The following is a 16,399-nucleotide window of genomic DNA, read 5'->3' on the forward strand; positions in this document are numbered from 1 at the left end:
TGGCTGTGTCTCAGAAGTGTCTGTGAAGTCCTGCCCTCCAAAGACCTAGCGAAGGCACCAGCCCTCTGGCACATGAAACCACTGACCCTTCTTCCTAAGCGATGCTGCTTCCTCCCGTTCATCCTGAGGGAGGATGGGCTCCCTGATCCACACCAGCCATTCCAGGCTCCCGGTGTGTGGGGTTGGTCTGCAGGGTAAGGGGCTGGGCACAAGAGAGCCCTAACCCCACCTTGGCATGGGGCACAGGGCAGGGCAACCTGTGTGTTGGAATGCTTGGTCATTTCTCAATTCGAGACTCAAGTTTTATTTATTATGCATTTAGGTTTTATCCACGTCTGTTCTTAATGCCTCCTTCAGACCTAGCTCCAGTCTGCCTATCTAGAAGAATCCCGAAGAAGGCACAGAGTTGAAACCCCTGATAAGTGAAGTCCAGAGATCGCACAGAAGTGGGGCATGTGGAGGCAGGCCCTGGGGGGGGGGGGGAGGGAGGTGGGGTCCGGTAGGGGCTGAGGTGTGACACCTGAGTGACCTTTCGCTCGGTGGGATGGAGAGCAGGCCACCCCAAATGCAGCCCGTCAAGCACATCCGCCTGGGCAGAGACAGTTATCTTCCTGGGGTAAACTCTGGGTTCACAAGCAAATCACAGTCACTGTGGTAGAACATTGCATCAGGGGAAGGGAGGGATGCACCAGGGGAAAGAAGGCACAGACTGGTGAGAGAGACCGGAGATAAGCTGGCTTAGGCAGAAAGTCAGGGGTGAGAAGGAAGTCTGAAAGCTGAGAAAGATTGAGGAAGGTGGCATCCCTTTTTGGTAGCCTGCTTGGTTCCAGACTTGGGGCTGGACGAGGCACAAGGGTGCCCCAGTTCATCCCCACGGTGACCCTAGAAACAGGTGTCATTCTCCCTACTCCACTGGTAAGGGAGCCACCGTTCGCAGATCAAATGGCCGGTAAGCCGGGAAACTGCGGCACATTCTTTTGAAGATGGAAATTCAGGAAGCTCTTTCCAAGTAGTGGCCAGAGGGGTGTGACTGTCCCCGGGTGACGTTGGAGTAGCTGCCCCCAACCTCCAGCCCAGGACCCACAGTAACAGAGTAAAGGGACCTTGATCCCTGGGTGTATTTGTTCCTTAGCATTGCAGTAATAAAGAACCACAAACTTGATGGTTTTAACAGTAGAAATTTATTCTCTCACTGTTCTGGAGGCCAGAAGGCCAAAACCAACGCGTGGGCAGTGCCGCATCCCTTTTTAGAAGCTCCAGGGGGAGAATCTTCTCTGCTTCTTCCCACCTCTGGCATTCTTGGTGGCCCTTGGCTGTGACAGCATCCTTCCAACTTTAGGCCTGTCTGCACATCACCTTCTTCCCATGTTCTTGGGCCTGGATTTTCCCCTTATTTTTTCCTATTACAACACGAGTCGTTGGATTTAGGACACACCCTGAATTCAGAAGGATTTTATCCCAAGATGAAAAGTTTACATCTGCAAAGACCTTGTTTACAAATTGGGTCACATTCTGGGGTTCTGGGTGGGCATGAATTCTGGGGGGACGCTATTCATCCCACTGCACTGAGTGTCTAGGAACCGGGGAGAGAACTAAGGGTTCTCTAGACCCAGCTCACACAGGCCGGGAAAGGACATGGCCCAGGGCGAGGGTGACCCTGGGAATGCCTCACACGCCTGCAATTTCCCATCAGTTGTAATTATTTCTAGATTTCTCAAACAGCAGCAGTTTTTTAGTTGTTGTTCATTTGTTTTTATAATGACTAAGAAGCCCCCAAATGGGGGGGTTTAGGTCCTAGACCAGTACCTACAAGAGCAGCACCTCCCATACTTTAGACAGGCATGGCTCTTCCTCAAAAGGTGGGCCAGGGACAGTAGGCACAGAAGGGACAAGAACGTGCCTCAGAGAGAGGAGGGTGTTGTGTGGGCCAGAGGGGGTGGCCGGGGACAGGGCATCGAGGACAGGCATTTGTGGGCACAGAGAAGTGAGGGGGACTGAGCAAGAGCAGGACAGAGATGGAGGGGAGGTGGGAAGAGGAGACCCCCCCCACAGGAAATGGGGCCTGCAGGCTTGGTGATCTCATAGGGGGCCTGCTGAGCAGGGGCACTGGCAGCTGGGAGGATGTGGGCGGAGGTGAGGACCCAAGGAATGTCCTCTGGAGGATGAATGAGCCTCTACCTGCCCTCTCCAGGAGACGTAATAGAGATGGAGAAAGTTACAAATGTCATCTAGTCCCCACCCCACAGCACGCTTGACCCAAGGAGAGCCTCCTTCCCCAATCTTTCCAGCTGCTTCGTTGTCTCCCTCAGACAACACACCCAGCTCCCCAGTATTCAACTCCCAGCACTAGGAAGTTAACTTCTTCTGCCTCTGTCCCTCTCTCTGGTTTCTAAGTAGGTCTTTCGGAACCAATACTGGGCATCCCATCCATCCTTCCCCAGGTGAAACTGAGCAAAGACAGGTTAGATGTAAGGCAATCCTAACATTTATTGCATGAACGGGGACACTACTGAGAGCGAGAGACGGGATTCTGGGACAAAGGAGGTGAATAAGGATTGTCCCGGCAAAGTAGGATATGTGGCCTTTCCAATTAAAGGGGCTCCCAAGTGGGGTGCCTGGTGGCTCAGTCGGTTAAGCATCCGACTTTGGCTCAGGTCATGATCTCGTGGTCTGTGAGTTTGAGCCCTGCGTCGGGCTCTGTGCTGACAGCTCAGAGCCTGGAGCCTGCTTCAGATTGTGTCTCCCTCTCTCTCTGTCCCTCCCCAGCTTGTGTTCTCTCTTTTGCAAAAATAAATCATTTTTTAAATTTTTTAAAAAATAAAAATAAAGGGGCCCCCAAAGAGTTTCTGGGTTCAGAGTTATCCCTGTAATGGGACAGCACTGAAGCAACTCATCATTGGCCCAGGCCTGTCTGCCTGTTCCAACTCAAGGTTCACTTAAACTTCATCCCATTGAAGAAACCTGTGGGCAGAAGGTAATCGAGGGACAAACTCCACAAGTGAGACCAGTACAGGGGCAAAACATGCTTACTGAATGAAGAAACTTAGAAGCAAAACATCTCTAGGAGGATGTCTAGGGCCCCCAAGTTCTCACCATCGCTGGGACACAGCCGGACCCGTCATGGGCAGCTCCCCAGGAGAAGAACCTCAACCCTGTGACCTTTAGAGATTTACTTAGAAATTAAGAGGGAAAAGGGAGCATCCAACTGGTCATGTAATCAGAAGAACATCCTGGTGGGGGATGAGATTCCTATGGAGAAGGGCTGCTCAAGACACTGTCACTTGCCCAGAAGAATTTTTCTATCAGCACAAGTATCCGTCAAAGACCCACACACCTTCCTACTGCATGGTTCATGGCCAAGCTACACAGGCTGGGCAACGGGGATGGGGGAAGAAGGTGCTGGGACCATCCAAGAGACAAAGATGTTTTTTCTCTCTTAAGTAAATAACTAGGGAGGAGGGAGGGGGGAGAAGAAAGAGAATAGGATTGTAGAACAAGGTGGGGGGAATATCCTGATAGATACTAATATATCCATTTCCTGCCATAAGACATTTCCTTATTTTTCTTCTTCCATAGGGACCCAGGGAAGGGCAGCCTGACTGATCTCAGCCCCTAACAGTCAGTGTGACACACAGCCCTAAATGTCCTATGTAGGAGGAGCATTCGTGAGATCATGGATGTGAGAATGGAGGACTGGTACTTGAGCCCTCTCTTGAAACTATACGTGTACCACAAAAACACGCTCATGCCTACACATATTTTCATTTAGGGGTGCTAGCAGATGCTGGTGGAGATCACAAATGGCTACAACACCCATATCAATTCTCAGCATGACGCCTGACATATGGATGGATTGCTCTTCTGCTCACCCACTGACCTCTTCTCAAACTTTCATCACCCGGTTCACTTTTGCCCCGTCCATGGAAATTACTCTATGCCCGTATAAGACACAGAGCCTGGAAGGCCATCAAGCCTGGACAACAATTTTAATTATGGTTCATTCCCATTGCTTGTGGCAGACTCCCATAGTTACCAGAAGGGTGACTGCTTGGCCTTGATAACCCCATAATCTGAGATGTTAACCAAACAAAATGTTTCCTGCCTCAGTCCACAGTTGGATATCCTCCCCTCCCATCTTGGAGACTTTCTTCTCTCGAGCTGTGTTTATGGAGCTGAGGTCCCCGGGTTCCTTAACATAATATACCTATCTGTTTCTCTTTAGGGTTTACTGTGACAGCACCGAACAATGTCCTGAATCATGTCCTTCCAACAGAGGACATAGTCTCTGCTCACCACATGCCCACAGTCCCAATTACATTGGGACTCTCCTCCATTTCCACCCACTATCTTTACTTTTTTGTACTTCACTCCTAATAGGGTTCCCTCCTTGGGAAACATGGGGTCCCAGAGATCAGTGAGTGGATCTGTATGTCAACAAGAAGGACCTGAAAATGAGCCCACGGCTGTGACTATCTCCCCAGGATAGTGTCATCAGCCAGCTCTAATTTATCTCAGCTGTCCTCCGTGAGTATGAAGTGTGGTCTTCACAGGAGACTGAACCCCAGGGCCCTACTGCTTCCCGATCAAACTCATTGACATAAAGAAGTGGTTTTTAAGATAGTAGCTTGAGGGTGGTCCTGGGCATGACCACTCCTGCCCAAGTCCTGGGCCACTCCAGCGATTCCAGCTCGGTCCTCTGGAACCCTCACTCCCACGGTAAGACTTCTTCTTGACCGGGGCGGGGAATAATATACACTCTGGGTGGTAAGGAAGCATGCATTGCAGTCTTGCACCCCCCCAGTTATGCTTGACCTGTCCTGGAAACAGAGAACCGCCCATCTGAGCAGGCCATTTCATCACTGGGTGGCTCTCATGAAGAATTCTATCCTGTTTGCATATCCATCCATCCCATTGTAGCGCCCCTCGTTGGCCATCATGGTGCTCCCATGAGAACACTTCCTGTGACAGCTAGCAAGCCCACCCCAGCTGAGTCCACACGTCTGTGAGAGAATGAGCAGAACCCTTAAAAGCTTGAGCGTGCAGCGGAGGGAAAGCATACAGCAGAGAGAGGAGAACAGGATGACAACAAAGAATATAGACTTTTAAGCCAAAGACACCGAGGTTCCAGCCTCAGCTCTGCTCTTATCAGCTATACGATCACGTTGGACACTCAGCTTCCCTTCCTATAAAATGGGCTGAATCCCAACCCTGACTTCATAAGGTGGCTTCATCTTATTAACGCACACGCTATGCAACGCACAGGATGTTTTCCTCAGGTGGCTCAGTTTGGAGCACTTCCGACTCTCCCCAGCCCAGCCACCCTCTTCTGAAAACATTTATGTTTGTTTTTACCCTCCCACTTTTCTAAAAGCCTGGTGCTCGGCCCGGAAGGCAGCACCAGGTGGGCTCTGACCTACATAGGGGAGAGAGAGAGAGCTCTGCCTCCTCAGTTTCGATGCCGTCCACACTGGGTCCGTTAGAGCAATGTTCAACATCCTGTACCCGCTCGCAGAGCTCACTTTTGACTCAGACCCTGGGTCTTTCTCACAGGTCTTGCAAATGAGCCATATGCTGCTTTCCTGTGTGCAGACCTTTGCTCTTCTCTTTCTGGGGCAGGGGGGTGGGCGGAGGAGGGGAAACAGGAAGACTTGTTTCATTTTATCGCAGTTCGTCAGCTCATCTCTCCAACCGGTCTAGTTTCTGAGGAATCTAAAGCTGTGGTCATCGTATTCACCCCTCCCTCCAACTGCCACTCAGGTCTGACCGTTGCGCCTTTCTCGTCCTTACACAAGTGGCTCATGACGTTCATAGCGAGATCACAGCTCAGTATGGAGCCCACGTTCCTCTGAGCTTCGTCTGAGATCCAGGAGCTGCTCTGACACAGAGCATTCGCTTCTGGTCCCCCTCCGTCCGCAGCTGCGCGGCCCTGGACAGCTCATGTCGCTTCCTGCGCCTCCATCTCCTCGGCTGTGAAGTAACGAGATGGGGTAGAGTGATGTCTAAATAATCTTCAAACTCTGCTCTTCCGATTCGGTGATCCGAGGTCTGCAGGCCCCGAATCACCATGAGGGAGATAACTCAGGGGATCTAAGTTCTCCCCAGACCCAAATCACTCACTGAGCCACCGAGCCTCAGAGGCTGCCTCTGGTGTGAGGGGGATGGGCTGACCCGGGAACCCCGTGCTAACAACCGGCACCTGGAGCCTGACACCTGTTCCCTGGCCCTCCTCCAGGAAAGAGGCCAGGCCCTGAAGGAGGAGAAGAAACTAGTGTTGAAAGGACAGTGGCCTGGAATCAAAGGCAGGAAGTAAAGAGATGCAGGTTGGGGTCTTTGAGGAGACAACTGGGGCAGGTTTGGGGGTGTCTGAGCCCAGTGCGGGCTGCTGAGCTGTTTATCTCTGAGCAACATCAGCCCAAGTAACAACAGACACCCACCTGCCCCTGGAGCATCTCAGGGACTCACAACAGGATGTGGTTTGACATTTACCAGGTCCTGCATCTGGGGGCCTGTGAAAGTCCTTCCCCCCACCACCCGCCCTCTGAAGACCACGAGAACCACACTCACCACATCCCCATCCCTCCCCCACCCCTTCCCTGCCACTCTTTCTACCTGGGCCTCAGACGAGCACCCTGGCGGTGGAAAATACAGCTACAGAGAGGAGAGGAAAACCCCTCTGGAGGGGGAATCTAGGCACCTGAGCGTCCCATGCAGACCTCCCCGCCCCCAACCCGGCATCTACACCTGCTGGAGGCGGACCCCCCCCCCACCCCCCGCCCCAGCAGATGCCGCAGGGGGCACCTTGGAGATAGTGAGGAATGAAAACAGCTTGCAAAACTGCTCTGACCCAACTGGGGTCCCTTCTGGCCCCACATCCCTCAGGCAACTCCCTCCTCCCACCTGTCCCCTAAATGGGCCCCTCACCCCCGCTTGTGCCCCCCCAACTTCCTTCCAGTCATCTAATGAGAGGGGCTAATGAGTCACAGGAAAAAGAGCCCTAGATAATCAACACACTGAAAATGGACGGTCCCTGGGTATCTGGGCAGGTGTCTGTGTGCCTGACTCCCTGGGTTTCTCGAAGCATCGTCCCCTACTGCTAAGGTCTGCGAGGTCTGCGTGACAGATATATTCTACCCCATCTGGGGAAGAGGAGGAGGGAGACCTGAGTGCAGAGACAACAGAAAACCAGAAAGAGACAATACCCTGAAGGAGGGACTAGGAAATGACAGGCTCTACAACAGGCCAAGCCGGCTTTGCAGCAGCTCACAGGGCTGGGACACGCTCAACCCAAAGCATATAATCCTGGACAAAAAGACGAAGCAGCCCAATTTCAGTGTCACCAGCTCCCCAAACCTGGGCCTTCCCCATCTTCCTTGACTAGAGAGAGGCCCCGGCTTTCTCCCTATCGGTCCCAGGAGTGCATGGAGTTTTGCTGGCCACCAGCGTGTAGCTTGGGGTCTTCCACATGTCGGTGGCCTAGGAATGACAAGCGTGGGAATGGTTTTCCTGACACACCTCCAGAGTCCGCCAAGAACGGGGTCCTGGCACCTCTCCTAGAGAGGAGGCAGCTTCCTCTGCCCCAGGCGTAAGTGAGACCGGTGACTTCCTGGCAGGAGATGGTGTCTGGGCTGCTTTCCTCTGTCCCCTGAAATTAAGGCAACTGTAGATCTCCGAGCCCTTAGACATGGGGAAACCGTTAGGGACGAGGACTCATAGTCATGACTAGGGCAGGAACGTGGAGGATAGGAATTTGTCTTGATGAATTTGGATGGTTTTCGAGTCTCTCCTCGACTAGCCTCCCCTGAACTACTAATGTCCTCTCGTCTCTCTGTCGCTCAGTGCAATGATCAGAGCTGTTCACTCACGGCTTTCCTGGAAGTCACGATATCCACTGGGACCTCCACATTTCTACTGAAACAGACTCTGGCTGAGAATGACATTCTGTTTATCTAAATACTAGACTCCTAAAAACCTAACACTTGCTAAAATTCTATCTCCCTCATGAGGTTTTCCAGAACTTCTGAATATCTTATAGGAATGAAAAATCTGTCTTAACCCTCCTACCAACTCCACCTGACGAGTGGTGATTACCTGGAACCCTTTCAGTTAGGAAGGATTCTGAAGCTGCATAAAACCCCACCAGAAAGCACCCCTATCGGAATGGGTACCACACAGGATGAAAATTTCGTGGGCTTGCCATCTGATTGTGCTCAGCATTTTAAAATATTTAATACATAGCTTAAAATTTAATGTTTTTTTTTTAAAAAATAAGTCTTTCTTTTGGGTGAGTTGGAATCAAAATATCTTGTAAGCTAAAAGAGGAAAATAATATCCGTTGAAAATCAGACCCTGTAATAGGGCTTTATAACATGACATCACCTATTTAATATACTTAATCCAATCAGTTTGACAGTTGAGGAAAGAGAAATGATATAATTCGCCCAAGGTTAAGACAACTAGTAAATTTAGCCTCAAAAACTAAATGCCTTAAAAATATACAGACAGTGAAAAGATCAGGGAAAGAGGGGAGAAGTCAACAGGTGAAGTGCAGGAGATCTGGGACAGTAAGACTGTTTACAGGACGCTGCCATGGGGAATACAGGACACAGTATATTTGTCAGAAACCATAGGCAGGTAAGACATAAAAAGTAACAGGGGCGCCTGGGTGGCTCAGTCAGTTGAGTGTCCAACTTCGGCTCAGGTCGTGATTTCACGGTCGATGGGTTCAAGCCCTGCATCGGGCTCTATGCCGACAGCTCAGAGCCTGGAGCCCGCTTCGGATTCTGTGTCTCCCTCTCTCTGCCTCTGCCCCACTCTCACTCTGTTTCTCTCTCGCGCTCTCTCAAAAATAAATAAAATTTTTTAAAAACGTAACAAATATACCACACCAATGTCAGATGTTAATAACAGGAAACAGGGGGATCAGAGGAACAAATGTGAGAACTTTCTCTGTTATCTGCTCAGTTTTTATGTGAAACTAAGCCTGTTCTAAAGTCTATTAACTCCAGGTTATCAGACAGCACTGTTTCGGGGAGAGATCCAATTCCACCAACGTTCAATAATCAGTTAACAAATAAACTTTGGCTTGAAACATCGTTACTCTTCATTGTGAACCAAACTTGTGCCGTAAAAGCATCTTTCCTTTTGTGGTCATGGCATTACTGATTGCTTTCGTCAATTAATATTCTCACACATGGGGAAAAAAGCAAACCAAGAGCCTTGATTAAAACCATGCTGTGACTAGGCCCAGCACCGTCTTGAGTGCATTCCATTTTTTTCTTTTTTGATACCTGTGATGGCTCAGAGTGCCCAGCACATAATAGCTGCTTAATACGTAAGTAGATACTGAAGGGGCGATAGGAGCCCCGGGGCATTATTAAATACCGTCTCCAACACTACGCATCTCTGTCTCAGATTTCCCTCTGCAGATCGAATGATGCTGAAAATAAAAACAAATGTCTGAATTGTCCCAGATGAAGTGATCCCAGGGACAGAGTATTTTAAGATTCTTGTGCCCCCTCGTGGAGCACAAGGGACATTAGAAAAGAAAACCTTGTTAAGAATAAGGAGGACGAGGGACGAATGAGGGACTCAGGGATGAGGAAGGAAGTTTGGTTGCCAGGGAAACCGTGGCATCTCTTCCCAGCCACCCCCAGAAGCCTTTTCCTCTCCTTCATGCTCATCCAAATAATTTCTCTTTTTAGGGTTTTAGCATCATACACGCGTGCCCTCATCCTTTTCCTGTCTCTTGTATCTCTTTGGTCACCATCTGCTTCTCTGCTCCCTCTTTCGCTACAAGGGAAGGGATGAGACACAGTGGAACACGAATTAAAAAGCCTAAAATCCAAATCAATAGTCAAAATCCCTCAGTGTGGTTTCTGCTACTAACAAATGCACACTTCTAGCCGACACGAGAACAGTCGGCTGGACGCCTGGGCTCCTCCCGCCGCAGAGCCTCACCCAAGCTCCCCCAAGATGTCTACTTGCCACAGAAAGATCAACAAAAGGAGACTCTCCAGGTGACTGAAATTAACCAAGTAAGTCACCTGAGTCGGCATCCTCGTAATTGTCCACCTGTCCGCCACCACACCACATCCCGCTGCAGGTGTTTCCCGACTCTCTCACTCCCCAGTGTGGACAGGCGGGACTTTGAGAGAACAGGGTGTGAGGCGGGGTCCAGCTCACTTTGAGGGCTGGAGGGTAACAGCCTAGGCTTAGGCATCCGTACACTGGGGACTTGACCGTGTGTGTGCGATTCGCGGGGCCCGCACGTGAATACGTTTCTCTTCTCCCTGAGAACTTAGTGAAGTTCTTTAGGAGAATCTGGCTGGATTCTGTTGTTCTCACATTGGCTGACAATCAGAAACCCAAATATCCTCCGCCCAACCCCAGAGGGAGGGCTCCCGGAGAGGGTGGGGTTTTTGCACAGATGTCTACCTCGCCCGGCTCAGTGTGAGACTCCAGGCGCAGAGGTAGAAGCCAGAGTCACTGAGGAGGAGCTTCTGAGAACTCAAGATGAACTGGCCGTCCTGGGGCCTAGAGGCTGTGAAGTTCCGTGGTGCCTCAGGGTCTACCTGGTGAATATTTATGGAGTAGAAGAGCAGCTGGGGGGGCCCTCCCTCGGCCTGCCGGTACCAATATAGATAAGGGTTTGATTCCCCCTTCACGATGCACTCCAGGGAGAGCGGGTTGCCCACAAGCCGCACCCTGACAGGTGGCCATTGGTGGATGGTCTGAGCGCTGACACCTGAGGGAAATGTGAAAGGCCACTTAGAGTGGAGGATCCCAGCCAAGCTTGCCTTCCTGCCTGACATAGGGGAGGCTCAGGCCCTCCCATGGCTCGGGCCCGTGGGATCCATCAAAAAGAGTAGACTGCACCCTCTCTCTGGCCAAGGGCGCAGAGGGACACCGGACAAGGGGAGACCACGAGAGCAAACTCCTTCCCAGAGGATAGAGAAAACTAAGATTCAGCACGCCAGCCCCTGGGATTCAAGTCCCATATTTATTCCAGAAAATGGAAGGAATGTACCAAAGAGGTCAATCCGACAGCTGAGGCTCTGGATGCATGGTGTTGGCGTGAGGGCTTGAGGGGAGGCTTGCCAGAGAGAGCGGTACCCACCTAAGAAAGTGCCCAGGAGAAGGGCAAGGAGGCAGCAGGACATAGTTCAAGCCAGCCTCGGCTCATCTGGTACGGGTGGGCTCATCTGGGCCAGAGCTGTGGCTGTGGGGCCCCTCCCTCTCGCAGACCTGTTGCCACAGAACAGAGCGCTCACTTCCCCTCAAGCTGGGGCGGAAATGAGGCTGGTCTTCTCTTAAGTGTGTGATGAATCACCCCATCCTCCCTGGGAACCAGCTTTACCCTGCACTGGTTATCTTTATTGCAATCCTGCAAGTCCTAGTATGTAAATATATTTAATGACTCATTATTTCCCTGTAAACAACAGATGACTCTCTGGCTCCCCCTGGAGACCATCGAGAGGCTTCGAAACCATCAGAGAAAGTGTGACCCTGGCAGGATGATGAAAAGAGATCTCAGTCTCTGAAGCTGGAAACCGGCTTTAGGACATGTCACCTGGGTGGCTGGAAAGGACACCAAAGCAGATCACAGCTCAAGAGATTTAGGTCTTCAGGGTATTCAAAGCAAAAAAAGGCTCAGTTCTGAGGGAAGGAAGCTGTTCTGACAGCCAACCGAGGGATCTGCAACCTCCTCGTCCCTGGCAGACAGAATCTGAGACCTGGACAGGCAGAGTCAACTACTGAACCCATCAAAGTTAGAACCTGGGTTCCGTGTGCCTCTAAGGACCTCACTAGATCTAATTTATGCTCCAAAATGCAACACGAGTAGTGAAAACGTCATGGGGACTTAGGATCAAACAGATTGGGGTTCAAATCACAGCCCTACCTCTTTCTGGTTTAGGAACTCTTAGAAAGTCCTGATCTTCAATTCTGTCATCTATAAAAGTAAAAGGAGTATAATACTTACAAACTGGTTGACAGATGCATGTTGCCGGGTACAGGCAACTCTTACAAGGGTTGGCTGTTTTTTGAAGTCCAGGGAAAGCCTGTGCCTGCAGTAGACGAGAAGATTTACAGTGGGGTGGGATGGGGGTGGGGGGCTGAGGGAATGACAGAGACCCAAGAGACCCAACTGATGCCAGACCATCAGTTCATAATAGCTAAGGCTGAGAATCTGCTAGGCAGCTGGTAGAACCTCATTCTGCTGAAATGAGTCATAAGACCCCAAGATGGCGGGAAGACGGCCGACGCGTGCCTCAGAACCTCCTCTGCCCTCTTCCTTTGCCGTGCTCTGTCCCCTGAACGGTTCGTTTTCAAAACAATTATTCACTTTGGGTTGCATGTGATGGAGTGGTTTAAGGTGAGCACCTAGGAAAGGAGGCAGTAGAAGTGACCCAACAGGGAGAGTGAGCCTGCAGCACATTGGGCATTTGTGATGCGTCCCATTTCATCAGGGTCGAGTAACACAATTCAAAGTTCACGCAGGGGTTCTGGCTTCTAACAGAGTTTCAGCTGCCACGCTGTATTTGTGGGACCGTATTCTGGGTTTTTTTTAAAAATCCTTTTCAGTTGAATGAATCCTTTTATAGTATTTATTTAAATGATGGTAAAGCAAGTGGTAAGCATAGCACGCATCCTGTGAACATTTACAACACATGAAAAATTGCTGTAGCCAATTAGTTGTTCAATCTCCATTTTTATGTCTGTTGATAGGACTCAGTATAACACGTATGCAAGTCAGGACTGCAGGGAGTAAGCCCAAGATGGACACGTGCCCACGGGCATACCCACAGCCTCTTTTCTCCTTTTCTTTCCCTTTCTGTCCTCCTTCCTGTCTGCTCCCAGCATTTGTACTGCTTGCGTGAAGGGAGGGAGACAGAGAGGGGCCGCAGATACAGGGAGAAGGGAACTGTTCTCCCTCTTGATGAGGCTGCATCATCTTTTCATTTGGCTAGCAGGCTTTCACACCAGCTAAGGCCGTGTGGGCCCCGCACGGCCCGTGAGAGCGGACGGAACTCATCGCCCGCATTGGCTCAGTGTCAGCACCACGCACGAGAGCAATGCCGCCTTCCTCCCTAGAGACGGCACCACAGACTGGAGGGCGAAGAGACGTGTCCTCCAGATCAGGGCAGCCAGCTGGCTCGTGACTCCCTGATCACTGTCACAACTCAGTAGCTTGGAGCTCCTTCCATATGGTTCATGCCTTAGAAAAATATCCCTCACTCTCCATCCCCATCTGCAATATTCCTTGTTCATCCAATTCATTCATATATTGAAATGTGCACGAGAATACAAGTCCTCTGCTCTGTTTCCGCCCATCTCCGAGCGGGAGGAACCAGCCATATCTCCGGCCCAGACGAGGAGGTGTCAACCAGACAAGCTGAACCGAAGGCTGGCTTGAACTACACTGTCTCCTTGCCCTTCTGGGCACTTTCTTAGGTGGGCGCCCGCCTCTCTGGCAAGCCTCGCCTCAAATCCTCTTGCTACCATATTGGGTTTCTTTCTCCATGCTAGATTCTTAATGAATCACTACTGACAGGATATAGCTTTATGCGTGAGGAGAATGACAATAAATAGAACTCTTCTCTTTTTCATTTTAAAACTGAAATCTCTCCCTAAATGATGGATTTGAAAGATTCTTACAGGATCTATTTGTTCCTCTATAAAGGAGTTAAAAATTACTTGGGCTAATGGAAAGGGAGGCGAGTCAACAAAGGAGATGTTCCTGAACTTCTCTGATCTCTCTCTCTCTCTGTGCCCTGGCCTCTACATCCTGATCAGGAAAAGAAATGAGAGACAGGTGCAGAATCAGAAGCTCAAAGTTTCTTGCAGACGACAGTGATTCTAATTTCCAGGGTGAGGACTACAAGGTCCCCGGTTCCCATGTGTCACAGACTGGGAAGTAGAAATGGCTTGTGGTAAGCAGAGTAATGCCCCTGCCAAGTTGTCAACGTCCTCATTCCCAGAACCTGTGAATATGTTGGGCTACATAGCAAAGGAGAACTAGGGTTGAAGGTGGAATTAAGGTTCCTAATCAGCTTTGTGTAAAATAGGGACATTATCTTGGATTATCCAGGTGTGCCCAATGTAAGCACGAGAATCGTAAACGTGGAAGGGGAAAACAGAAGAGAAGGAGGTTTGCTGATGGAAACAGGGTCGGAGAGATGCTATGTTTCTGGCCTTGAAGGCCGACGGGGGCCACGAGCCAAGGAATACAGATGGCCTCTAGAAACGGCAAAAGGCCAGGAAATGGATTCTCTTCTAGAACCTTCAGAAAGGAACTCATCCCAGCTGACACCTTGGTGTTAGCTCAGCAAAACCTGCGTCAAACTTCTGAATTGTGGAACTGTAAGATAATAAATGTGCGTTGTTTTTGGCCACTAAGTTTGTGGCAATTTATTACGGCAGCAATGGAAAACAAAGACATGTCTCCACAATGCTTCTTGACAGAGAGACCCAAAACAGTCTCGAAGGACCCCCAGGAACTCAGGATAGATACGGTATAGCCATGCTCTCACTCGTGTCAGAACAGATGAACTGGAGAAGCCACCAAGACTGGAGAGACCTCCTGGTTGAAATAGGAAAGACATAGAGCGTCCTGCTTGGATCAGCAGAGGTTGAGGAACAGACACACCAAAGAGGAGCAGACATAGGTGGAGACAGATGGTGAACACCCAGAATGAATGAGAATTCTGCAGAAAAGATGAACAATGACCAAAGACCGAGTACCCTGCCTGACAATGCCTTGACACTTTGTTGTTTGTTTTACTTTTTAAAGAACACATCTCTCGATTCATTTTTTTAACGTTTATTCATTTTTAAGAGACAGAGAGAGACAGAGCACGAGCAGGGGAGGGGCGGAGAGAGAGGGACACACAGAATCCGAAGCAGGCTCCAGGCTGTGAGCTGTCAGCACAGAGTCTGACGCGAGGCTCAAATTCACCAACTGTTGAGATCAGGACCTCAGCGGAAGTGGAACGCTTAACCGACCGAGCCACCCAGGCACTCCAATTCCTTGACACTTTGTAAGTTCTCCATAACTTAGATACCACCAGGAAGAAGGATGAGGAGAAAAGCATGGCCTACCTGACAAACCCCCAAATAAACCAGGTGTATCCCGATGGAATGGGGACTTAAAAATAAAATTGTATTGGGATATCTGGGTGGCTCAGTTGGTTAAGCATCTGACTTCGACTCAGGTCATGATCTCATGGTTCGTGGGTTCGAGCCCCATGTCAGGCTCCGCGCTGGCAGTCAGTGCCTGGAACCTGCTTTCATTTCTGTGTCTCCCTCTCTCTGCCTCTCCCCACTCACAGGGTCTCTCTGTCTCTCTCTCCCCCCTAAAAATAATAAATGTTAAAACAATTTTTTAATAAAAATAAAATAAAATGATATTAACTTTAGAAAATAAAATTATTTTGCCTACCCATACTTGGGGTCCCAGATTTCATTGCCAACTTACATGCATGTTAACTTCAACATTAAAGAGGTGCTATGGAAAACACAAAAATAAATAAGATGTGATACCTGCCTTCCGATAACTTATATCCACCGAGGAAGGTAAGAGGTGGAAAAGTCATTCAGACGGCAAATGGTAAAGGAGTTTGGAGAGTTCTGCTTCCCTCTATGATGAAGAAACTGGTATCCAATTAGTCCCCCGTATTAGTTTCCTTGGGCCACTGTAACCAAGTCCTGCACACTGTGTGGCTTAGAACACCAGAAATTTATCGTCTCACAATTCTGGAGTTTAGAAGTCCAAAATCAAGATGACGGCAGGGCCATGCTCCCTCTGAAATGTGGAGGGAAATTCTCTCTTGCCGGTTCCTACCTCTGTTGGCTTACTGGCAATGTTTGGCGCTCCTTTGGTTGGTAGCTACCTCCGAAATTCCAACTCTGCCCCTGTCATCACATGGTGCTGTCCCTGCACATCCCCCCTTACATGGCGGTCTTCTTTTCAGAACACCAGTCCTCTCGGATCAGGACCCCACGCTGCTCCACTAGGACCTCATCCTAACTCAACTGATCACACCCGCAATGACCCTGGAGCCGGTGAAAAGATCTTGCAAAAGCCTTGCAAAAACGAAAATAATTCAGAACTGGGAAACACACACTACAAGAAATGTTAAAGGATATCTTTCAGGCAGAATGAAAAAAATAGAAAAGTCCAGATGGAGTCGGTAAGGCAGCTGTCAGGGAAGGCTGGGGGCTAGGATGAAAAAGGAGGGAAAAAGCTTACATGTACAGCACTGACTAATATCATGAACATAAATATTTCCTCCAGGGCCAAAGTCACGCCGTCTACGGTTTAACGACTAGCGCATGATATTTGCGAATGTTTAACATTTGGGTCTCATGAACTGCAAGCCAGCTACAAAATATGACTGAT

General features: G+C 49.8%; 1 gene segment (V, D, J or C); it reads right to left on the reverse strand.

The window, feature by feature from the left end:
• Positions 1 to 10,430: 10,430 nt before the first annotated feature.
• LOC124523491 (T cell receptor beta variable 30-like) lies at positions 10,431 to 11,327 on the reverse strand. The segment is given in 2 exon segments: positions 10,431 to 10,744; positions 11,117 to 11,327. Coding segments are annotated over 2 exon segments (357 nt in total).
• Between the last annotated feature and the right edge of the window lie 5,072 nt (positions 11,328 to 16,399).

Source organism: Lynx rufus, unplaced genomic scaffold (assembly GCF_022079265.1).
Source record: "Lynx rufus isolate CCGP_SWC_20201006 ecotype Redwood Valley unplaced genomic scaffold, mLynRuf1.p SCAF_4, whole genome shotgun sequence".
NCBI classification, from domain to species: domain Eukaryota; kingdom Metazoa; phylum Chordata; class Mammalia; order Carnivora; family Felidae; genus Lynx; species Lynx rufus.